The 25,796-nt window shown below is 38.8% G+C and overlaps 1 protein-coding gene across 16 annotated transcripts in view; it reads right to left on the bottom strand.

Moving 5' to 3' along the window:
* Nucleotides 1–10,370: 10,370 nt before the first annotated feature.
* PRRC2C (proline rich coiled-coil 2C) overlaps nt 10,371–25,796 on the bottom strand; it is a 102,248-nt gene continuing 86,822 nt past the window's right edge. For 6 of the 16 annotated variants that reach the window (XM_007165303.3, XM_007165304.3, XM_007165316.3 and 3 more), the window contains 10 exons: nt 24,421–24,624; nt 22,424–22,536; nt 22,030–22,166; nt 18,684–18,915; nt 18,341–18,463; nt 17,016–17,234; nt 16,573–16,676; nt 16,055–16,181; nt 14,967–15,203; nt 10,371–12,923 (listed from right to left, as the gene is read on the bottom strand). In XM_007165303.3, the coding sequence (XP_007165365.2) occupies nt 12,666–12,923; nt 14,967–15,203; nt 16,055–16,181; nt 16,573–16,676; nt 17,016–17,234; nt 18,341–18,463; nt 18,684–18,915; nt 22,030–22,166; nt 22,424–22,536; nt 24,421–24,624 (1,754 nt within the window). In that variant the 3' untranslated portion in view covers nt 10,371–12,665. Of the gene's footprint in view, nt 12,924–13,378; nt 13,432–14,966; nt 15,204–16,054; nt 16,182–16,572; nt 16,677–17,015; nt 17,235–18,340; nt 18,464–18,683; nt 18,916–22,029; nt 22,167–22,423; nt 22,537–24,420; nt 24,625–25,796 lie in introns of all 16 variants that reach the window. The other 10 variants (XM_007165308.3, XM_007165306.3, XM_007165312.2 and 7 more) reach the window with 8 other exon arrangements.

Below are 25,796 nucleotides of genomic sequence, written 5' to 3'. Positions count from 1 at the left end.
TCCATATGCCTTTTATGATTGGAACAGGCGTACTTGGAAGTCGGCAGTCCTCTCCCATTGTGCCTGGGCCTGAGGTAGGAGCTATTGTTGTGGGAAATACGAAGTTGCTAAATGAAAGTCTCTGAAACTGCCTCCTCCCAGTCAATATAGTAAATCAAATATCTTGTGCCGGGTGGTTATCGCCCTGATTGGTACCACCCTTAGAAAACTAAAGGGTGCAGAGATACTGGCTCCCATAATATCCCCATTTAATTCGCTCCTCTGGCCTCTACAATAAACCAGACTGAAGATTACTGCAAACTCAACCCAGCTGTAGCCCTAATTGTAGCTGCTGAGTCAAGTAATACATTTGTTAGAGCAGGTTGATGTGGGTCTACCCCATCAGTGAAGTTTTTAGGGATCCAGAGATCTGGGGTCATGCTGTTCCATCACCTCCAAATTAAAGGACAAAATATCGCACCTTACACCTCTCACAAAAGCACAACTTTTGGATTCTGAGGCAGCATATTCCATACTTGGGAGTACTGAGTGACATGAAAGTCTGCCAAATTTGAGCAGGTTCTAGAGCAGGAAAGGCCCCTGCAGACACAGACAGTGAGGCAAGTGTACTCACTTGCCACTTGGTTGATAACTGACTAGAAGACCCCATGGTATTAAAGGTATTGATGACTGGAAAAAGATCGGTGTGGCAAGATATAGTAGGAAAATTACAATGCAAGACCATCTGCAGTGGAGTTTTATGTATACAAGGTTCCTGGGAGAAACAGAACACCTGACCTCAGGACGTAAAGTGACCAAATGGCCAGGACTGTTCATCTTGAGCAGCTCTGTTAGGCCCTCAGGGTCATAAGTTGAGCAGGCCCAGCAGCAATCTATCGTAAGCTATATATATAGAACTGGGCATAAGTAGGGCTCATGCTACAAGCAGGTGGCCCAGAGCCCCATATCTTTCATTAATATTGCACAGCACCTCTCCCTCAGATCATCCTTACGTTTGCATGAAGTGTCCCTTATGGTCAGCCTAGAAAGAAGGGGAAAAGTCAAGTTTGGTCCCGTCAACGTAATATGTGGATGCAAGCCAAAACTGGATGGCTGCTGTGCTGTACCTCTTGTTAGACGTGGCCCTGAATGATAGGGACAAGGGAAAATTGTCCCAGTAGAATTTGGGGCAATTCATCTGGCCATTTACTCTGTGTGGAAAGAGAAGGGGCCCAAGCCAAGAATATCTGCAAACTCATGGGCAATGGGAGAGGACTTGGCTTGTTGGTCAGGAGCTTGGAAGGCAAAATGACTGGAAGACCATCCAACCCTTTGGTGACTGGAAGTGACCCATTCGGTATATGGGTTTGCCTTCTCTGCCTGCAGGACCTCAGCGGGCACCATCAGAGAGCTTACACAATGTGAGTTCTCCCCTCAAGGGTTCCTACCTCTCTTTGAACAGAGGAACCCACCTTACCTCAAAGGAGATGTGGCAATGGACGCATAACTATAGAGCCCACTGTCCTATTGCATACTGTACCACCTAGAAGCTGCCACCCCGATAGTGCAATGGAATGGCCTTTTGAAGATACAATTGAGGCACCCTCTTGGAGATAATACCTGCAAAGGAGGCATGGGAGAAATATGCCAACATGAAAATAGCAAAGGAATGAATCAGCAGTTTGCAAATGTAAAGAGAAATATAAAGAGAAAATGTACCAATGGAAACAGTTGAAATGTTCTGATAATTACCCACAATTTCAGTATACTAGGCCAGTGCCCACTCTTAACACAGACACCATTGAATTTATTTATTTATTTATTCAGAAAATTCCTCAATATTTATTTTTATTTTTTAAAAATTAATTAATTAATTTTTTGGGTCTGTGTTGGGTCTTTGTTGCTGTGCACGGGCTTCCTCTAGTTGTGGCAAGGGCAGGCTACTCTTCATTGCGATGTATGGGCTTCTCATTGTGGTGACTTCTCCTGTTGCACAGCATGGGCTCTAGGCACACGGGCGTCAGTAGCTGTGGCACACGGGCTCAGTAGTTGTGGCACACGGGCTTAGTTGCTCTGTGGCATGTGGGATCTTCCCAGACCAGGGCTCGAACCCATGTCCCCTGCATTGGCAGGCGGATTCTTAACCACTGTGCCACCAGGGAAGTCCCTCCTCAATATTTATTAAAGGAAGCACGGTGTGAAATAATTCCTGAGTAAAGGGGGAAATACAATCTGAAATTCCTGTTTTTTTTTTTTTTAATTGGGGTATAGTTGTTTTACAATGTTGTGTTTCTTCTGTACAGCAAAGTGGAGTTCCCTGTGCTATATGGCAGGTTCTCATTAGTTATCTATTTTATACATATTAGTGTATATATATTAGTCCCAATCTCACAATTCATCCCACTCCCCCTTTCCCCCCTTGGCGTCCATATGTTTGTTCTCTACATCCGTGTCTCTATTTCTGCCTTGCAAACCAGTTCATCTGTACCATTTTTCTAGATTCCACAAATGTGCACTAATATAGAATTTTTTTCTCTGACTTACTTCACTCTGTATGACAGTCTCTAGGTCCATCCACGTCTCTACAAATGACCCAATTTTGTTCCTCTTTATGGCTGAGTAATATTCCATTGTATATATGTACCACAACTTCTTTATCCATTTGTCTGTCAAAGGACAATTAGGTTGCTTCCATGACCTGGCTATTGTAAACAGTGCTGCAATGAACATTGGGGTGCATGTGTCTTTTTGAATTATGGTTTTCTCTGGGTGTATGCCCAGTAGTGGGATTGCTGGGTCATATGGTAATTCTATATTTTGTTTTTTTTAAGGAACCTCCATACTGTTCTCCATAGTGGCTGTATCCATTTACATTCCCAGCAACAGTGCAAGAGTGTTCCATTTTCTCCACACCCTCTCCAGCATTTACTGTGTGTAGATTTTTTGATGATGGCCATTCTGACCGGTGTGAGGTGATATCTCATTGTAGTTTTGATTTACATTTCTGTAATAATTAGTGCTGTTGAGCATCTTTTCATGTGCCTCTTATCCATCTGTATGTCTTCTTTGGAGAAATGTCTATTTAGATCTTCTGCCCATTTTTTGATTGGGTTGTTTGTTTTTTTGATATTGAGCTGCATGAGCTCTTTGTATATTTTGGAGATTAATCCTTTGTCCATTGATTCATTCGCAAATATTTTCTCCTATTCTGAGGGTTGTCTTTTCGTCTTGTTTATGGTTTCCTTTGCTGTGCAAAAGCTTTTAAGTTTCATTAGGCCCCATTTGTTTATTTTTGGTTTTATTTCCATTACTCTAGCAGGTGGGTCAAAAAAGATCTTGCTGTAATTTATGTCCAAGAGTGTTCTTCCTATGTTTTCCTATAAGAGGAAATTATTTCCTCTGCATTTTTGTTCCTCTGCATTTTTTTTTCCTCTGCAATTTTTGGGAATAGTTTCAGAAGGATAAGTGTTAACTCTTCTCTAAATGTTTGGTGGAATTCACCTATGAAGCCATCTGGTCCTGGACTTTTGCTTGTTGCAAGCTTTTAAATTACTGATTCAACTTCAGTACTTGTAATTGGTCTGAACATATTTTCTGTCTCTTCATGGTTCAGTCTTGGGAGACTGTACCTTTCTATGAATTTGTCCATTTCTTCTAGGTTGTCCATTTTATTGGCATATATTTGCTTGTAGTAGTCTCTTATGATCCTTTGTATTTCTGTGGTGTCGGTTGTGATGTCTCCTTTTGGATTTGTTTTTAGAGGTCTTTTTTTCCTCCTTTCTTCTTTTGTTCCCTTCTATTGTGATTTGATGACTGTCTTTAGCGTTATGTTTGGATTCCTTTTTCTTTTTTTGTGTGTATATCTATTGTAGATTTTTGTTTTGCTTTTACCATGAGGTTCTTGTATAGCAGTCTATACATATATGTACTTGTTTTAAGTTGCTGATCTCTTAATTTCAACTCCGTTTTAGATACCCTGCATTTATACTCCCATCCCCTCATGATTACTGTTTTTGGTATATTTTCCATCTAATTGTTTTGTGTATCCCTTAATTGCTTACTGTGGATACAAGTGAATTTTACTACTTTTGTCTTTTAACCTCCCTGCTAGCTTTGTGTGTGGATGATTTCCTACCTTTATTGTGTTTGCCTTTACCAGTGAGCTTTTCCTTTTTGTACTTTTCCTGTTTCTAATTGTGGCCTTTTTTTTTTTTTTTTTTTTCCACCTAGAGAAATTCCTTTAGCATTTGTTGTAAAGCTGGTTTGGTGGTGCTGAATTCTCTTAGCTTTTGCTTGTCTGTAGAGCTTTTGATTTCTCCATCAAATTTGAATGACAGCCTTTCTGGGTAGAGTATTCTGGTCATAGGTTTTTCTCTTTTATCACTTTAAGTATATCATGCCACGCCCTTCTGGCCTGTAGAGTTTCTGCTGAAAAATCAGCTGATAACCTTATGAGAATTCCCACGTATGTTATTTCTTCTCCCTTGTTGCTTTTAATATTCTCTCTTCAATTTTTGTCATTTTGATTACAATGTGTCTTGGTGTGTTCTAATGTGGGTTAATCCAGTATGGGACTCTCTGCACTCCCTGGACTTGGGTGAGTGTTTCCTTTCCCATATTAGGGAAGTTTTCAACTATTATCTCTTCAAATATTTTCTCAGGCTCTTTCTCTCTCTCTTCTCCTTCTGGGACCCCTACAATGTGAATGTTAGTGCATTTGGTGTTGTCCCAGCAGTCTCTTAAACTGTCCTTATTTCTTTTCATTCTTTTCTCTTTATTCTGTTCAGTGGCAGTGATTCCCACTACTCTGTCTTCCAGCTCACTGATCAGTTCTTATGCTTCATTTAGTCTACTATTGATTCCTTCCAGTGTATTTTTCATTTTGGTTATTGTATTCTTCAATTCTGTTTTTTTGTTCTTTATGTTTTCTAATTCTTTGTTAAAAACTTTAATTTCTCGCTCTGTGCATCCATTCTTCCCCTGAGTTCTTTGATCATCTTAACGATCATTACTCTTAACTCTTTCTCAGGTGGATTACCTACCTCCACATCACTTAGTTCTTCTTCTAGGGTTTATCTTGTTCCTTCATCTGAAACATATTTCGCTGTCACTTCATTTTGTCTAAACTGCTATTCGTATTTTTATGTATGTGGTAGGTTAGTTACATTTCTCGACCTTGGAGAAGTGGCCCTCTGTAGGGGACATACTATGTGTTCCAGCAGTGCACTCCCTTATCATCACCCAAGGGCCAAGGGCCAGCTGGTCCCAGGGTAAGGTCTGGCCTGCGTTTGCCGACTCTGTCTGCAGGCCGCAGAACTGTAGTTTTCTTGCTTCTGTTTGTCTCCTGGTGGGTGGGGCTGGTCTAGAGGCTTGTGCAGGCTTCCTGGTGGGAGGGGCCTCTGTCTGCCCCTTGGTGGATGGTGCTGGGTCTTGGCCTTCTAGAGATGGTGGGCAGAGCCATGTCTAGGGACGTGTCTAGAGGTGGCTGTTCTCAGGAAGACTTTAGGCAGCCTGTCTGCTGACGGGTGGGGCCGTGTCCCTGCCCTGATGGTTGTTTGGCCTGAGGCATCCCAACACTGAAGCCTACAGGCTGTTGGGTGGGGCCAGGTCTTGGTTCCAAAATGTCAGCCTCCAGGAGAGCTCACAAGGATGAATCCTCCCTGATATGTCTGTCACCAGTGTCTATGTCCCCAGGGTGAGCCACAGCTGCCCCCCCACCTCCCCAAGAGACCCTCCAAGACCAGCAGGCAGGTCCAACCCAGGCTCCTATTGAATTATTGCTTTTGCCCTTGGTCCCAGTGCATGTGAGAGTTTATGTGCACCCTTTAAGAGTGAAGTCTGTATTTCCCACAATCCTATGGAGCTCCTGCTTTCAAGCCCTGCTGGCCTTCAAATCCAAATACTCTGGAGGCTCCTCTTCCCAGTGCCAGACTCCTGGGCTGGGGAGCCTGATGTGGGGCTCAGACCTCTCCCTCCTGTGAGAGAACCTCTGTAATATAATTATTCTCCAGTTTGTGGGTCACCCACCTCGGGGGTATGGATTTGCTTGTATTGTCAGTCTGCCCCTCCTACTGTGGTTCCTTCTTTATGTCTTTAGTTGTAGAAGATCTTTTCCGGAAGGTTTTAGTCTTTTTCAATGATGGTCGTTCTGCAGATTGTTGTGATTTTGGTCTGCTCGTGAGAGGAGGTGAACTTAGGGTCCTTCTACTCTGCCATCTTGGCAGCTCTTCTATAACTTATCTAGTTCTGGAGGCTGAGGTCAGGGTACCAGTGTGGTCAGGTAAGTGTCCTCTTCTGGGATGCAGACTTACTTTATGCTCACATAGTGGAAGGGCTAGAAATTCCAGTTTCCTGAAGAGCACAGATACTAGTTTAGATTAAGCTATGTGGATTTAGCAAGGCAATTAATCACTTTATTGCAACCTGCCAAACACCAGGCATAGTGTGTGTGGATATATGTGTGTGTATGTATATATATATATATATATATTTTATTTCATTTAATCAAAACCTTGTGAGGAAGACTGAATCATTTCCGTTTTAGAGCTGGAGAAACAGACATGAGTCGTGATTTTCATAGTAACTTCAAGTCCAGTGCTTTCATAGCAGTGCAGCTCAGTAGTTAAGAGCTTGTGCTTTGAGAATCAGACTTCCTGGACCAAATCCTGGCTCCTACACTTACTGCATATCCTTGGGCAAGTTATCTATGCCTCACTCTCCTCATGTATAAATGAGAATAAAAATACCTTTTAAGGGTATTGGGAGGCATCAGTTGATACATGGTAATTAGGACAGTCCCTGGCACACTGGCATTTTCTTGTTTCCTACTTTTATGCAGACATAGCAGGAGGACTAAGGAAGAAGCTAGTTTTGGACACATGTGGCCAGAGAGTGTTACTCTGTGTTACCACTTTTCCCTGTGTTCTCTGGTCAAAACGTACTTGGGAGAAGCCTTTGTACTATGGGTGAATAGGAACTTACAGAGTATGAGCATGGTCTGGCACTAGTGGCTAGGTCCTGTCCCTTCAGTAACCTAAACCACCAGGGAAGTACCACTACTCTGTTTGGTCACACTGTCTCTTAAACTGTGAGCTTCTTGGAGGGTGGAATCATGCCTTTGGCTTTAAACATTTAGGACCTAGCAAGGATGACGCTTCCCATGTGTTAGGTGCTACACAAACGTTTCTGGAATAAATAGGAGTGCCCATGTGCCTTTCCCTATGGTTAAGAATAGGATTGCTTTATGTGGGAGGCCTACTTGGCCAGGAAGGTTAAAACAAAACAAAACTCAAGCACCTGAACTATGCCCTGATTCTGGGCTGCTGAGGAAAAAAAGGTGGTAATGTCTATGAGTAATTGTTTTTCCCCCGTGAGGCTTTAAGCTGGATATAAAATTCTGGTAACTGAGTTGTTTAAGAGGGAACTTTATAACATCCATTTCTATTCCCAGGTTATAGAAATTCAAGACCCAATCAATCCCCCCAATGGGGATCACTATCAGCTTCTGTGGGAAGTGTGGCTTTACTCTTGGTACAATCGTCTCTTTGGCTTCTCATATTAGAGTTTGAGAGGGCAGCTCCTCTCTGGAATCAATTAACCTTATTCATGTTAATGCTTGTGTTTTGTAGCAGTTGCATCCCTTGGCCAAAATTTTAAAGTAAAACTGCTTCAGTTGAACAGTATGTGTACTTCCAATTTGAAAACCACAACCCTAAGTCAGTAAACCAGGTATCATTCCACACCTAACAGTGTGAAATTAACTGAAATTGAACACTTCCAATTCTAACTCTAGAAGGCCAGAATACATCTGTCCATCCTTTTTCTGTCCCTCTACATCATCCTTGAACCTAAGACTCATTCATCTGGAACCTCAGGCCTGATTAATGAAATTTCCTCACTCTAATTCTCCAATGAATATTAACTCATTTAGGGGCTCCCTTTTCATCTCAGATGAACAAATTGTTGACTTTGCTTTTTTTGCTCAGAAACCAGTAAGACCAAAATTTACATATAATTCTACTACTTACTAGCTAGTGTATCCAGAAATGGTGAGAAACAAGACCAGATTAGTACTACCTAAATACTTTTAGAAGGTTTTAATCATACTTAGAAGTTAAGCAGTATGGGTATATGGCAGGGGAAGGGAGAGAGATTGACTGGAAGAAGACGGCTTGAGGGACCCAGGAAATAGAGGTCAGGTATCAGTGATGGCAACCTGAAAGACCTCAAGCTACCACTAGACTATGTTGAGGTAAGAACTGTCTTCTATATTCCCAGCACCTGACACATACGTAGTTGATACTTGACCCCTTGCCTAATTATAAGAGCCTCATCGCTTGCTTAAACTCTCCAGTGCAAGTAAAATTTCCTTCTCCTTTGGTATGATATTTCCCTGTCCAGGGAAATGTGTTTTTGACAATAATTCTCTGGAGTAATTCCATGTTGGAATATGGAGTTAAGTTGGTGAGCCTTACCCAAACTTTTTAAACCATTCCTAGATAACAGCCTACTAGCTGTGGGCATTAGTCAATATGTGTTGTCTACATTGCTTGATATCTACCAATTTCCACTCTAAAAAATTCCTGTCAAACTAGGTGTGGAAAAAACTGAAGGAAAGTATCTGTAAAAATTCAAAGAAATTCTGTATTCGCCATATGTAAAAGACTCTAGCAGACATGTCAAAGAAATGGCATAGGCTTTGTCAAAAGATTGGATGGAAAATAAATGTACACCTAAAATCATGCAATTAAAGTATCCATATTTTCTGATTTCCCACTCTAAACAGCTCCCAGTTCAGAAAGATAGATCTGAGGGCTTCTATTAAGAATCTAAGTGATGCCATGTCACGGTCACCCTACCACAGAAATAAGCTTTTACTCATTATAACTCAAGAAAGGCTGCAAATCAATAGCACTCTTGGCTTAACATGTTGCCACCATCTTCTGGATATTCCAGGAAAACCAGTCACTAATTGGAGCACCAACAGCAGACCCAGCCCTACACCTGAGGGTGTGAAGACCAGCACATAGAGGAAGGAAAGGGGCCAAGGAACCATTTCCCTTTGGCAACGTAAAAGAAACATGCAAATGCTAAGATAGCCAGTGTAACATTAAGACATCTTTGTCCAGTTCTTTTGTTTCATTTCACAAGCAGAAATTTTATGGCTAAAATTTCTTAAAGCACCTAAAATAGAATTAAGATGCTTTTCACAAATAGGTCAACTGTGGTTAACTGCTATGATTGGAATGGAAAAGTGAAAATACTGAAAATGCCAAGAAGCTATGAAATATGATACAGTGGCAGCATAAAAAAATCACTGATGGGGACTTCCCTGGTGGTCCAATGGTTAAGAATCCGCCTTCCAACGCAGGGGATGCGGGTTCAATCCCTCATCGGGGAACTAAGATCCCACATGCCACAGGGCAACTACGCCTGCACGCTGCAACTACTGAACCCGTGCACCACAACTACAGAGCCCATGTGCTCTTTAGCCCACGTGCCACAACTAGAGAGAAGCCCGTGTGCTGCAACTAAGAGACCAGACGCAGCCAAAAAATACATACTAAAAAATAAAATAAAAATGGATTATTTGCCTTAAAAAATACCACCAATGACCTGTTAGAAAAGACATACCTCATACATTTAGGTTCTGACCATCTACTCTCAACTTTTTTAAACCTATGATATACTCTGATCCTACCTTCTACATCTTGCCCCCAACCAAGAGTATGTTGGGAGACTTGCTTTCTGTAATTTATACTGTGAAAGCAAGTAAATTAAATGCCTTTTCAGACTATACTCATCTCATTCCCCAACACAGCCCCCAATCATTCTCCTATCATAGAGCACAATTTGTTGTTAACTAAGGACAAAATCATGCCCCTTCCCCCTCACCAGAAGAGCTGAAGGCGTGGAAGGTTATGTGACCAAGTCTACTGTCAACCACTAACTGCAACATCTTTTGGGTTATCATGTCCTATGTTGGAGAAGCCAGAGATAAGATTTATATGACCAAACTGTGGAGAAGCACTTATACAAATATCTTTCTTTCATTGGCTATACTTTCATTGTCATTTTTTCCACTGTAGATCCTAGCTAATAAAGGGCCTAAGGTATTAATGGTTTCAAATGAACACAACCAACTGAACAGCACATACTTGGTGGCTTGTAAGTGAAGACGGTGCAAACTATACAGTTGGTCACTCTGTAAGTCCTAAAATTTAGGAGGACTGAACTTAAGGATGAGAATATGAAAGAGTGGTAATGGAAGTGAGTGAGAAGGCACATATGTGAAGTAGTGACTACAGCATTTTGGTAGAGGCTTGTGTTCCCAGCCTTCTCCATCATACCAAATTAGAGCACATTTAGAGAAAAACCTGAGACTGGAAAGCTTGGACATCAAGGTAGGGTTTATTAGTACTTGCATATTTTAAATGTTTAAGAATCACAGCATCTATGAGTAAAGAAGGCACACAGGTTATTAGTAACTGAATTTACTAGTTTTCCTAAAGCTGGGTCTGGAAGCCATGTGTTCTGGATACAGGATTTTAGGCAATTGAAATCCCTCAGTACTTCACTTCACAAATTGAGTAAATGATAAAACAAACTCCCTTACTGTCTGCTTGTGTGGGTGATAATGGCTACGAATGTGCTAGCAAAAATAAGAAAAATACAAATATAACTACTGAGATCTATTTTGGGTCCTTCCACTTCCAACCAGAAGAATGGTGATTCTATTTTCTACATTCAGCACTTTGCATCATCAAGAAAGACTTCTCTCCTCCTCCTTGACAGACTGCTTTCAACAGGAGTATGGCTACCTTGAGAACAGGAGCCATAAACATTATCCTCTAAAACAATCTTTACTTTGATTGAATAAGCTTTATAGTTTTGGAAAGTCAGAAATCAAGTTTTGGGATAATTTTTTTCCTAGAGCATAATGTAGTCTTGATCACTCTTTTTGGTATGTGACAAGCCTTCTTGCTTCAGATTTTAGGAGTGGATAAGAAGCTCCAAGACTCATTATTTAGAGAATACTTTATTAGTTTCTGTAATCAAACCCATGTAGATAAGACCTTACATATTTAATACAGTGCGTTACCCCTGTACAAATGGAAAAAATTACGTTTAACGTTTCTAGACCAATATGGCTGTTGATTTCTGTACAATGCCAACCCAACACGGTACAACTGGGATACTTCTCCAAAGTTGACAGCACAGCTAAAGTTTCCAAAAATTCAAATTATATATATATGTATATATATATATATAGATAGATTTATGTATTTATATAAAAAGACCAATAGCAGTATGTTATGCATCAAGAGCAGCAACAGCTTTGCCAGGTTCTGCAGTCATCTGAACACAATTATAGACATCCAGCACACTCCATTAAAAAAAAAAGGTAATAAACAAAACCTCAGAAAACAGCAAATTCTGTTACTGTTGTGGTACCTGGCACCATTTTTTTTTTTTTTAATTAGCTTCTCAATTATCATCTGGAAAGAAAACATTCTAGAATAACGTCATTAAAAACAGATCTGATAAAGCACGGTCACTACTACGTATCATAAAGCAGGTACAAGATATTTTACATTCACAGAGGTATGATACAGTACTGTCCTACATCTATAATACTAGAGGATATAATTAAAAAGGCATTATTTGAGACTTGATTCTACTTTTCCAGCAGAGGGCCCAAAGGATGGTTATAACACAGCTCTGGTACAGAAATGCACCTTCTTAGATAGGATTTCCTTTCTTTAGTGGCACAGTTCTAGGTACTCAATGATCTTTATGAACATCAGCTAAAAACTGTTTTAAAAAATAAACAAAAAACTACTGGATTCATACAAAGATGACTGAGTAGAGGCAAGCAAGATTCAACCTAACTAGTATTTGACCAACTCTGTCGTGTCTGAACGGTAAGAGCTCCACGGAAGAAAGAAGACGCCAAGTAGCACATCAAACCTTTGGGCCACAACCAAAACACAGCATCTTTTCAAACAGAAGCAGTAGCCAAACACTCTCCACCTGGATATGTTCAAGGATGCTGACGTCAATATTTCATCATCTGCTCACTCATTCAGGAAGAAGGGGAGATCAGTTACTGTACTTTGATTGTGTTCAACTCAATCACCATGTTACAAAAATAGCAAGCTGCCATAATAAAAAATAAGGCTCCTCTATCCAGCACCAGTTATCTTCTGTTCTTCACCACCAAGCCTATAAATGCTATAACCATATCCAAAGAACATAAGCGGAGCAAAGAAACCACATCTGATGTCTTAGCTGGGATCATCGCATTGTTCAGGCTGAGCTATTCCTCTGTGATGTTACTGCCCTCATATTTCTGGTGTTTCATCTAACCATAAGGATTTTAGTTCTAAATTATATGCACTCAAGGAATGTGTGCACATATTCGTATATAAATTTCTGACTGAAGATGCATGGCCGTCAACAGAGTGCATGTTATATAGTAGGTGCAAGCTGGCAAAGCCTCATTTTTACTGGTGCAGCAGCTGTGTGTCAGTGTAAATTGCTCCTATGTCCCTTGTGCACCTCCAAGCTCTGGACAGGATAATGTCAGAGAACATTTTACCCCTCTGGCTGCTGGCATTATCTGACTTGATCCTCCCTCTTTCCCCTCTCCCTTCCCCCAACCCCCTGCAATAGCCCCACAGCCTTTAGGATTTTGTTTCTTCGGTTTTGATTGCCTGAGGTTTGATTGGTCCAGTTCTAACAGGTTTGGTGGCTATGGTGGGTGCAGGGGGTGGCTTTTCTTCTACTTTTTCCTGACAGACAGCAGGGGGGTCGGTCAGTGTTTCAGGAGGTTTACTTGAATCACTGTCCACTTTCTGGGCTTTGCCTCCTATCTGTTTGTTCTGTTGCTGTTCAGAGAAGAACCGCTGCGTGGACTGAAGAACCTCTGCTCTCTGCTTTGCCTTAAAAAATGAGAAACAACAACTGAAAATGCTACAGTATTATCAAAGCTTGTCAATCAAGCTCAGTTCAAATTCTTTTACCAATCACAAATCAGTTTTCCCCATGTTGGTTTGGCCCCAAAGTACCTTATTGATCTTTCGGCTTTTAATGGATAGATTTCTTCTTATTTTTGAAAACATTCCATGTGATTTAAAAAAATAATAATAATAAAAAAAAAATAAAAAGAACAGGACCACCTCCCACCATCTTTTCAAAGTTTGCCCTTTTATCAAATAATAAAATAGAAATTGTTGTTGGTTTGTATCTATTCTGGAACAAAGCTTATTGATATTAAATTTTATTTAGGGAGCCTGCTTGCAAATTTGAAAACATATATGTAAATACTTAAAACTTCTAGTTATCAATATGTGGTCTACAATAAAATGAAAAGGAAGCACTTATATTGTGGCATTACCAACACCTAGGACCAAATGTCTTGTGGCTGAGTCCTCTTCCCACAGCTCTCTTCTGCAGGGGAAGAGCATCAGAAATTAGTAACTACAACTTCACTTGATCACTAAGTTCTGATAGCTCCTACCACATTCTGAGCTGGTAAAATAATTTCCTAGTTTTATTGACTCTGTGCCCCCACAGAATATACTTACGTCAATCTGTAAATTATACCACTGTATAACATACATAGTTAAAACTAAAGTTTCTACACCTCTTGCATATAACAAAAGCCCTTCATGTTCTATAGGTACCTGTACTACATTCAAAGTTCTGAAGCAATTTTCATGAAATCTGTATCCTTCCCCAGCCCATTCATTATTAAGCTCTAATGTCATTTCCAACATGGAGATGTATGAAAATCGAGTGCCAAGAAGGCAAGAGAACTGGAAACCAAGGTCAAATGGTTTCCAAAGATTTCTACACATACTAGTATTTTTAATAGTTATGAATGGATGGAAATCCTAGGCACACAGCCTTAATAAAAGTGGATAACATTTAACAAGCGTTTCACTGCAGGGCAGTCTTTAAATTTGATTACTCAGGATCAGAAACAAGGGATATCCACCCAGAAAGAAACTTTACTCAGTCAACCGAATTTTCTAACAGGATTGTCATAAACATGTTTCTAATTCAGAGTAAAGCATTACTATGGACATTTCCCATTTGAAAGCAGTAAGCTTTTCTTTGTTCTCGTCTGACCTGATATATAAAGTGACAAAATTGGCAAAATTATTAAGACCTCTGAAGTTAAGTCTAGAAACAGAAATAAACTGATTCAGCTAGCTGTACAGGCAGACAGGTAAGGTTTATGCTATAAAAACTGTCCCCACACAGACTCCTAAAGGCACCCTTCTGCATTAGCAAACCTCAAGTTTATCAGCGCCTTTTATCACGAAGGATCCCAAAGTGCTTTTTGAGTTCTTCATCTACAACTACACAATCTGTTGTGGAATATGGCTGCCTCAGGCGGCAGGCAAAAAAAAAAGGGTATGAAACCAGTCTGAGAAGAAAACTATACTTGGATGACTCATGAAGGAAGAAAAATCAAGATAGGTAACATGCCTCACCCATTCCAGAGTTTTCACATAACCATGATTTATATCTTGGGATGGGGGGATGGGGGTGGGGTGGAAAGGGAGGGGAAAAAAAAAAAAAAAAGAAAATGGGGAAGCCTATAATAATTCATATTACTTATTTGCTCTTCCAAAAAATGTGGCAGCTAAACTTATATCTCCCTCAAATATTTATTTTGTAAGTAATTCATTTGGCCACAGTTTAAAATGTTAACTTGTTTGCTGACTATTAGCTGCAAAAAACAAAAAACAACAAAAACATTAAAAAAAAGAAAAGAAAGAAAAAAGTGTGGGGGAGGTAGGGAGAAAAAAAAGAAATTAAAAAAGGGGGGCGGGGTAGGATGAATAAATGTAGTTAGTTTGGTTAAGTCTGCTAAGACAATGAATGCCTGGATATGCAGTTATGGGTCCAGAGGCATCTTAAGACATGGTTCAGAGACAGATTCTTGCTCTGTTGGCTGTTAACACTGTACTAACCTTCATGTCTTGTTCAGCCTTCAACGCAGCCTGGGCCTGATTACCTCTGACTCCAGATAGTGATCCACAAGGACCCCTGGCTACATGTGGCAAACGAGCATGGCTCATGAGGCCTGTGGTCAGCGGAGGAGGCATCTGACTGGCCAGTGCCATTGGCGGCCTCTGAACAGGCGCTGGGAAGGTGTTAGTATGTGGGGCTCTTACCAATGGAGGGACCAGGTTAGGCTGAGAGAGAATCTGAGTGAAAAAAACAAAACATACAACATTGAACTGTTAAAAAAAGAAAAAATTTGCCAACTAGACCAGGTTGGCTTATCCCAGAGTAAATCTGTGCCCATTCTGTCAGTGACGGGAAGCGTACGGGTGTGTGCCACTCTATTACAAGGACCAAGAACAAACGGGCCATGCGTGGGGAATCCAACAGAAAAATGAGGCAAAGCAGGCTATGGCACTTCAGTTGGTTCTAGCATTTCAGCTACAAATTCTGAAGGGGAGACAGAAAGGCTATTAATTAGGATATCTTTAAAAAAAGCTATAACTGCAGAAAAGGCACATACCTATACCAAATATAATCTGAAGATAAATGAAAATAATACTAATTCAACAAATACATGAGAGTGCTTAGCAATTTTAGTTAGTCCTTCCATATGATTAGCAAAGGGAAGCCAACATTTTTACACATACGTTAGAACACCTTTTAGAATTTCCAGCTCAACTACATACAGTTATCTTAAAAAAACAAAAACCAAAACTGCCCCCCCCTCCAACTTTAAAACTAGAAAATGGTAAGCACTGGGACCCTTCTCTGAAAAGTCACCTTCAAAAAGATAAAAGGATCAGGACTGAAATAAACTATCAGAGCTGTGTGGGGAATCTTTTGACTATATTTCAATTGTCTGCTTTAGAACTATATGGTTACTACTTGTGTCTAGCTAAAAACTGTAGAGAATACATTTGAATGTCATAAATTTACTAAAAACTGTTTCTAAACTGGTTATAATACGGCAAGATTATAAAATCAGAGAATTAGCCAGATTAGCAATCACTTGCAAGTAAATAATACTCATTTCTCACTTATATCTGCCCACCTGGGGTGCAAACTGTGTAGGAAAAGGTTGTGTCATTCTCACAGTGGCAGGGGCTGACTGGAACTGCTTCTGATAGACAATGCTGTTCATTTTGCTGGACTGGCTGTTCGGACTTGTGGAAGTAGCCCTTGGAAAGAAGCCATCACTGGTCAGTACGGTAGTGCCACATAAATGATGCTGTTAGATTTTTAGAGACATTGCTCTTGGTAGATTCATCATACTTGTAGTTGATGAAAATTTACCAAGGTGAGTTACCAAACATTATGGTGGTAATGAAGAGACACTGGAGATGCAGATGTGAGAAAGCACACTAGCTAGATTTTCCCCTGGGTTAAATTTTTTTTTTCTTAAAATAGAGTATAGCAAATACGTTCTTAATAATTTAATAGCTTAACATTTTGGTAAAACTATCAGAATGTCTTATACTTACTATAGGAAAAGTGGCATTAAGTATCTAACAAACAAATGGTGCTCAGTTATTCGGATATTCTCTAAGCAAATGTAAAGGCCCATTTTACCGGAAAGGACTAGACGTTGGTGTGGTGCTTCTACCACTGATGGGAGGTGTGCCTGGTTTTATATCAATGCCACTTCCAAAGGCTTTTAGTTCCATTTCAGACATCTGAGAAAGAGCATAAAGTAAACTTAACATTTCTGCAATTCCATGAACTAAAGTGCTGTGTTTAGTATTCTATATATGATAACTTCATCTGGCAAAGGGCAAAGAACCTTAGTACAAAATTCCTCCACAAAATTTATGAATTCTTTGTTATTAGGTAAAAACCAGAGGGGACCAAACACATTAACAGAGAGTAGATAAAAAGTAAGTATAATGAGTTTGACATTTCTTGGAGGGTGGTAAAAACTGATGCATTTTATTTTTATAGACTACACAGATGCATATATCTAAACTCATGGCCTTAAATTCTCAAAGAAACTGCGTAAATTTCTCTTCACTTACTTTTCCTGTGGTTGCGATCATGCTATGCTGTGTTCCAGCAGGGATTAATCCCCTGAAAGGCTGGCTTACTTGTGCAGGACGACTCATGCTCTGGGCCTGTGCTTGTGGGGTGGTATGCTGTAATGGGGGCTGAAGAGTCTGAGGCAGAGCAATTAAAGGCTGCCCGGTGGATCCAAAATTAGGCAAGGAAAGCTGGGAGGCTGGTAAAGGTACTGTAACCTAGAAAACAAGCAAACAGAAACTGTAACAATTTGCTTAGACCTGTTGTATGTATATCCCTTTTACTATATATTATACATGACTCTTTAAATACTTTTGAGTAAGGTTTTAAACAGAATACTTCAATCTATTAATATATTTCACATATAAATATTTTGCTTAGTGACTATCTCCATTCTTTTATTAAATGTGCAACAATAAAACAGATTAGCAGTAGAGAAGCTATACATATAAAATAATTATGACTATCTTTGAATTAATCCATAGTACATGCCTAATAACCACAAAATACAATAAAATCATGAATATACAATTTAAGAAAGCAGTTACAACGTTCATTTTTATAATAGACATTTTTATACTGTTTTCAGGTGTGGTCAAAATGAGCTTTGACAAAAAAAATAGTCTTTCAGTTTTCATACAAATAATATTTAATTTGAACATCAATATGGTGATATTTTTTGAATTCTCACCCCGTAAAATACCCACCAGAAACAGTTATGAGAAAATGACTAATGGCTTGCCTCTCTCCTCCAGCCCTCCACCAACTTTCAAAGAGTAAGCTGATTAATGACATTGCAAGAGGAGATAGTTTCATAAAAATATACATTTTTCACTGAAAATTATTACATTCATATACTTTAGAAATGTGTTTGTCATTTTTACTCTGTCATAACTCTGCAACCCAGTCCTATGTATTATATTAACCGGTGTGGTGGTCTTCAGGGTCTTCCTTCACCTCTAGCACGAATGGGTAAAGCATTTATCACACTTACATGTAACTGCATATCCTGGACAATGGTTTTCAAATTTTTACATGTGTGGAATCTTTTGTTAAAATAAATGATTACCCAGAAATCCATTTTAAAAAGAGGTAAAAAGCATAACGGATTGAAGTGGGGGTGAGAAGAGGGGTGGTATAGGACTGAAACATGTCCCACTACTAGTGGACCCCATGGAATTCCTAGACACCTCAGAGAGAAGTCTGAAACCACTGCACCACCTCCCCATCTTGGTTCTATTTAAATTCCCCAACAATAACAAAAGCAACAGCAACAGCAGCAGCAACAACAACAATAATAGTAAAGAAAATTGAGGAAATTTACCATGCCATAGTTTACCTGCTGGAGAGCACTTGGTGACTGGGCAGTGTTATAAAAATTTGTCTGACCAGGCTGTTGTACTTGTCCAGAATAAAGGTTTGAAGCCTGGGTAAGATTCGCTCTAGCCTAGAAAATATTTTGTAAGAAGTAAGATTGAAATATTTTTCAATTCAGATATCAAGATCATGACTTCAAAGTAATCTCTAAGAATTTTAGCATTAGATAGAAAGGAAGATCTTGTTTTTTCCACTGCGTCATTTAACATTTTTTCTTTCAAAACTGTTTTCTTAAATAATTTGCTGCATAGGAATACAAAGACAGTGCATGATTCTAGCTCCTGCCTTACCTGGAGAAGATGTGTATCAATCAGCTGGGAACCCCCTAGTCCTGATGCCTGACCCAGCTGATGTTCATACAGTATAGGAATAGGCTGAGTATTTGAAGTTTGCTGAAAGGCAAGACCCGACTGTGCCTTGGCAAGTTCCTGGTGTTGGACAGCTGGGAAGTTGTGGATGGCAGTACCAGAAAGTACCACAGATGGCTGGGATAGACTGCTTTGCATGAAGGCTGGCTGAGATCTACAGAAGTATTAAAAAGAAAAGGCTTGTTAGAAGTTAATTCTATCTGGAATCTTAAGAATGAGTATCTCAAATGACCAAATACTCTAATCAGCACAATTAAAGAGGCAGAGTGTGTCTAAAGCACTTGTTTCAAGATTTAGAGCCCTGTATACAGCAAAGCTCCCCATGTAAAAGTTCTGGGAAAAGTCTTGCTCTTCCTGAGGAAATGGTAAGATTTCCTTCTCTTTAACAATGAGAATAATTCTCTTTTCATGTGTTCATTAGCCAGCTCAGAACCAAATCTGCTGTTTTTCTCTTTGGTATTGACATTCTATTCAAATTTATAGCACCAATAGCTCTGACTTTCGTTATTTGTATTTCATTACTTCCACATATATGTGTGTATATATACATACATACATACATATACATGTATATGTATTTTTCCTCTAAGAGGTCTCAAGACCTCTATGGAATGAAGCAGAGTAGTAGTTAGCAACAGGATTACCCACAAAATTTTGCTTTGTTACTTGAGGTATAAGGGACTTATAACATGACACTAGTTTCGGGTGTACAACATAATGATTTGGTATTTGTATATATGCAAAATGATCACTACAATGAGTCTAGTTAACATCTGTCACCACACAGTTACACATTTGTTTTTTTCCTTGTGATGAGAACTTTTTAAGATCTATTCTCTTAGCAATGTTCAAATATGCAACACAGTATTATGGTCAAAGGGTATAAACCTCCCATTATAAAATAAGTCATGGGGATGTAATGTACAGCACGGTGACTATAGTTAATAATACTGTACTGGAAATCTGAAAGGTTTTTAAAAAAATACAATGCTGAAATCTAACCTCAGACTGCCCTATTATTTCTGGGACGGAGGTGTCCAATCTTTACACATGTGACAGGAACAAAACCCATTAAGCAGGAGCACTAGTCTAGGGTCACAAGTAATCTTTACAATGTCCACTTATAATCTGTTTCAAATATAAAATGTAAAACATAAGCATACTGTTAAAACTACCCCGGTCCTGGCAGAAATTAATTCAAGGATTCCCTGTTCATAAACACTATGCTAGTTAGGTTCAGAACAAGAAACAGCAGAATGATGTGGTAGGGATACAAACAACTACTTTCAAAGTTGAAACTGGTGCCTTCCAAGTAGCCATTTGCCACAATTACATATACAGCTTATATTTCTATTGAACAGGTCTGGTCTTAAAAAGTACATCTTCCAAGGCAATTGTTAAAATGGGGGTTACAAATACAGAATTGCATTGCTAATCCATCTCCCATAGCTATGGAAGACATTACTAATTAATTACTGAACTCTTTTTAACAGAGCTGAAAAGTTGCAAACTTTTCAACAATGTTTCAAACAGCCAGTACCAATTAAAAGGAGATTGGTTTTGAGATTAAATCTATTTGCTATTTCTAAATCTACTGGTTTTAAAATTTTAATTTTTACCACAAATTTCAAGATAACCTCAAATTTAATAACATGAAAGAGACTGCCTATAATTCCAGTTGGGGTAAGTAATTTTACTTGTAGTGAGAGAGAATTTCTTGGAATAACCAAACCAAACTGTCATACCATACCATTACTCTGGTATGACAGAGTAATACCAGAAAATAAAACATACCATATAATTATACAGATGTACTAAATTCTACTTAATAATCTTTAATAAAAAATGAAAGTGAGAGCCACATTTATTAAGTTTACTAATAACTCTGTTCCTTTGAGAAAGTTTGATTAGCTGAGCCTAGCTTCTTTAGGAGTAAAACGTGATCTGAAAGAAATGAGCTGTATCAATTGATGTCAAGTTTAATCTATAAAGTACGGACATTCTACCTGAACCACTTAAAAAGCAAATTTCTAAAAGGAAATGCCTAGTTTTGCAACCTTCTTTACAGTAAATGTCCTGAAAGGAATTTTTTTCTTTTTTTTAAAAAAAAATATCTATTTACTTATATATTTATTTGGTTGCACCAGGTCTTAGTTGCGGCAGGCGGGCTCCTTATTTGCCGCTCACGGGCTCCTTAGTTGCGGCAGGCGGGCTCCTTAGTTGTGGCACGTGAACTCTTAGTTGCAGCATCCATGTGGGATCTAGCTCCCTGACCAGGGATCGAACCCGGGCCCGTGCATTGGGAGCGTGGAGTCTTATACACTGCGCCACCAGGGAAGTCCCTTATTTTTCTTTTTGACTGTTTAGGGCCATTACCATGAGTATCAATGACAGGTATACCATGATGATGACTGAGTTATGCCATGATCACTGCTGTCATTCAACTCTTACCCCACTCTTCCACTCTCATTAAGTTGGAGATGAGAGACACCTGGGTTAAATCCAGGCTCTGCCACTTATTTGCAGTGTTAACATTAGGATAAAATACCAAACAAAACAAAAAAACCCCGCACAACTTCTTCGAATGTCAAATGGGGATGATTTAATCTACCTTATATGGTTTTGTGAAAATTAAATAAGTTAGTGTGTGTAAAGGGCTGAATAACTATCATGTATAAAGAAGTTCAATAAAAAAAAAAAAAAAAAAAAAAAAGAAGTTCAATAAAGATCAGTTTTCATTACTTGCTTATCTGCAAAGATAACTTACAGCAGTGAACCTTTCAAAAGAATGGTCTCTTCTACACTACAGAGCATCACCACTCATCACCACTACTTCTATTCTTTGTTTGACACCCTACTCTCTCGCTTTTATTTTATTCCACCCTGGTCTCTGCCCCCTTACATACTGTAATGTCATCTGCCACGCCTCAGCTCTTACACAGAGCAGGCCTGGATTTAGAGTTGTTAGCAGCGAGATGGCACTCAAACTTTCAGGTCCTTTAGCAGCTATTTCTGTGATTTCTAATTGTTACAGGACTGCTGTTAGCTTCTTCTTTAAGACGCTTTGAGGCTTCACTTTGTTCAATAAAGACTGACAGAAATTACCAGAGGCTGAAGTTCATGACACATACGCAACACAATTATTTAATGTAGTTTATAAGAGGGTCATCGTGTTTTGGAGGGGAAGGAGGGAGTAGAAAGGATATGGCAAGAAGGCTCAGCAATTACATTCTTTCCAACATCACATACATAATTTTAAAGCTTTTACCTATATGGTTGAAGTGAAGAACTGAATAGTTCCTGAGCCTGGGAAACAGCAGGTCCAGCACCCAAACTTAGCTGGGCTTGATGCTGCCCTTGCAGTGGTGCATAAATAGGGATTGGAATCTGCTGAACTGAAGTTGGCTGCAATGCAATGAAAAAACAATATATGAACAACACCATATACACAAATGACAATACCTGGAAAATAAAAATCTGAGATATGAAACAAAAGATTAATGCTATGTATCAGTTCCTTTTTAAAACAAAACCAAATGTAAACATCTAAAATTTCTTTTCAATCCATTACTAGTTCTACATTGAGCCCCCAAATACTATCACATCACACCACAAAAATGCAAAGAAACAAATATAGAATGGAAGAAGCCTGTGATACTTACCTGAGAGAGACCTGGTTGGAAGCCTTGTTGCTGAGCCAAGGATGGTGGAGCCAATCGTGCATGTTGGGTATTGAATAAATGACTTGTGTCCATATAGAAAGCTGGGATTTGAGCTACAGATCGGCAGGAAAAACAAGCAGTAATGAGTGTCTAAACTTCAGAATTTTCCAAACAGTAACAAAAAACCCAAAATGCAGATTTCAAATAAAGTGAGCCCTCTGAAAATTAATACAGCCAAGGAAAAACTAGAAATGTGAAAAGATACAAATGCAAAAAGACGTAAAACTTCTTTCAGACAGGTATATGCAAATTAAAACAATGAAACTCTATAACTTGTGAAGGTTGACGAAAATAGGCACTCTCATACACTGCCACTGGAGTATCAACTAGTAAAATTTTACATAATCCACTAAAATTGAAAATGAACCTACCTGTTTACCAGCTAATCCACTCCAATTTTAAATCTACCAACTAGAATTCAGCAAAATATTTCACAAGAATTGACATTTAATAATTGAAAGAATCTGGTATAGATTCTCAACAGATTTCTTCTCTCTGTTTATACTCACTACTTTGTATTATGCTGTTTCTATATAATAGTATGTTTGGGAGAACTTCCCATGTTGTTTTTAATTTATTATCGTTATAAACAATACTGCAATGAATGAACACCCTGACACATATATCTCTGATTAATAAGTAGGTTTACCTGTACAATAAGGTTCCCAACTATGAAACTGCTACTACAGTGACTATGTATAACACATAAAATATTCTGAGATACTTTTCTAAAAGAATTCTGCCCATTTATATGCTCACTAGCAATGTACTTTTAAGAGCCTATTAATAATACCTGTGGATCCTTATAGATAGTAGGTATTAAATATGCTGGGTATTATCAATCTTCCTAATATTTCCCACATGGAAAGACAAAAAATAGCCTCACTGTCCTTTTACTTTGAATTTAAATCATTAGTGAGCTCGAGTATTTTTCAAATGCTTATTTACTATTTAACTCAGATTAACATTGTGACATTTAGTAGGACAAGTTACCCCCCGTCAATAAATAATTTTTCCTCTTCTTTGTTGTTCTTAGGTTTATTCTTCCTCATGAACTTTATCATCAATTTGTCAGGTTTCAGATAACAAACTCCGGTTATCTGTAGAGGGTTGGTTCTAGGACCACCCCCCAGATACCAAAACCTGCACATGTAAAATGGGGTATATCATTTGCATATAACCTAAGCACATCCTCTCATATACTTTATTTATTTTTTAAAAATTATTTCCAATTTGTTTATTTATTTATTTTTGGCTGCACTGGGTCTTTGTTGCTGTGCGCAGGCTTTCTCTAGTTGCAGCAAGCAGGGGCTACTCTTCGTTGCGGTGCACGGGCTTCTCATTGCAGTGGCTTTTCTTGTTGCGGAGCATGGGTTCTAGGCACGTGGGCTCTAGAGCGCAGGCTCAGTAGTTGTGGCACACAGGCTTAGCTGTTCCGTGGCATGTGGGATCTTCCTGGACCAGGGCTCAAACCCATGTCCCCTGCATTGGCAGGCGGATTCTTAACCACTGCGCCACGAGGGAAGTCCCCTCTCATATACTTTAAATCATCTCTAGATTACTTATAATACCTAATACAATGTAAATGTTATGCAAATAGTTACCTGTGTGCAGAAAATACAAGTTTTGTTTTTTGGAACTTTGTGAACATTTTTTTCGAATTACTTTCAATCCACAGTTGGTTAAATCGTAGACTCGGAATCCATGGATATAGACTGTACTGGACACCAATATGTCTACTATATATGTAACATATGTGTAAGAAACAATTGCCACGAACCCCAGAATGCTTGTCAAGGAGAGACAGCATTCAATTCTATGAGGAAACAAATTTGCAAAGCAGATCAAAAAATATTTAAGCTTGAAAGGTAAGGGAAGAGGGAAAAAAAGCATTAAAACGTCTTCATTTCTAAATTCCTTATATTCAAACATCTTACCTGCTGCAGACTGAGACACATAGACTTGTGGACTCTGTTGCTGCTGGGCAATAAGGGAAGGCATACAGCTTAACTGTGAAAAATGACTTGCAGAAGGCAGGCTGCTTGTCTGTAATTGTTGGGGCTTCACTTTACAAATATTAGGAGGGTCTGATGTGGTTGTAGATTTTGTACTTAAAGAAGAGGTAGTATATGTACCAGCTCCTACATTCGGGAGAGGGATAAAATAAGGGGGAAATGTAGCATATTTTAAAGTACCACCGTTGTTCACAGTAAACTCAAGCACCAACCAGAAACTGGAAAATTAATATTTATGCCCACTGTGTACTCATTAGGCACTTATATACGGTACCTCAGACCAAAAGTGGATATGAGGGGGCTTGTAAAAGGAAGACACATTTATCAGATGCAAATAAGACTATAAAATCTGGAGAAATACAAATAGAAAATTAAAATGAGGAGAAAATTTAAAAATAAACTCACAAAATAAGGAGGCTGAGAGCCTACAATATTGTTATAGTCTAGCCTCAAACTAATATTTAGTTTTTTAATCATCACAAAGGATAATCAAGAGCTTCATTCATTTATGGTGAGGCATAAATATCAGCACATAAATGGGCCTTGAGAGATCACAATTGCTCCTAAAAAGTCACATAAACTTAAGGTTAGACTTTTTTTCCTCTTTCTGGCAAAATACCTTAAGGATAATCTTTAGAACTTCAGTTATTTATAAATAAGTATTTGAACATCTATTAAAGGCTAGGCATAGACATAAAAACACAGAAGGATAAAGTGTCTTAAGAATAATTATTAATGTAATATAAAAATTTAATGTAAATTGCTCCTAAAAAGTCATATAAACTTAAGACTATTCCTGTCTCTCCCTGTATATATACCAGCAAAAACTGGTATTTAGTAATACGTTAAAAACAAGACAAACTATTAATAATACTTGAGCAAATGACAATATAGGTATTTGATTCAAAAGTGTGATATAGTAGTTATTATTATTTTCAGATATCAAATGATGTTCTAAGAGAGGACCAAGACTGAGGTACCTCTGTTCTTGCACTTGAATCTCTACCAGTAGGATGACTAGCCAAGAAGGTCCTTGTTAAAAATTTATCCTAGTTGAGGGGAATGTGGGGAAACTAGACCCAGAGGAAAGGAAGTAGTTGGGTTCCAAAGAAAAAACTAGGAACCTCCCCAGTCCCTATATTTCCTAATCTTCCTACCATACTCTCCTCCTGCTTCCTTTATAGCCTCACCTCCTATCCACCCAAGTAGTCTGGGGCCCAAGCTGGTAAGCATAATGAAGATGCCTTGGAAATGGGTGATGGGGAGTGCCTGAAAGGGTTTAAAGAGGGAAGAAGTAC

The sequence above is a fragment of the Balaenoptera acutorostrata genome, chromosome 1, assembly GCF_949987535.1.
Source record: "Balaenoptera acutorostrata chromosome 1, mBalAcu1.1, whole genome shotgun sequence".
Lineage (NCBI taxonomy): Eukaryota > Metazoa > Chordata > Mammalia > Artiodactyla > Balaenopteridae > Balaenoptera > Balaenoptera acutorostrata.
This window is presented reverse-complemented; position numbering and strand designations above follow the sequence as displayed.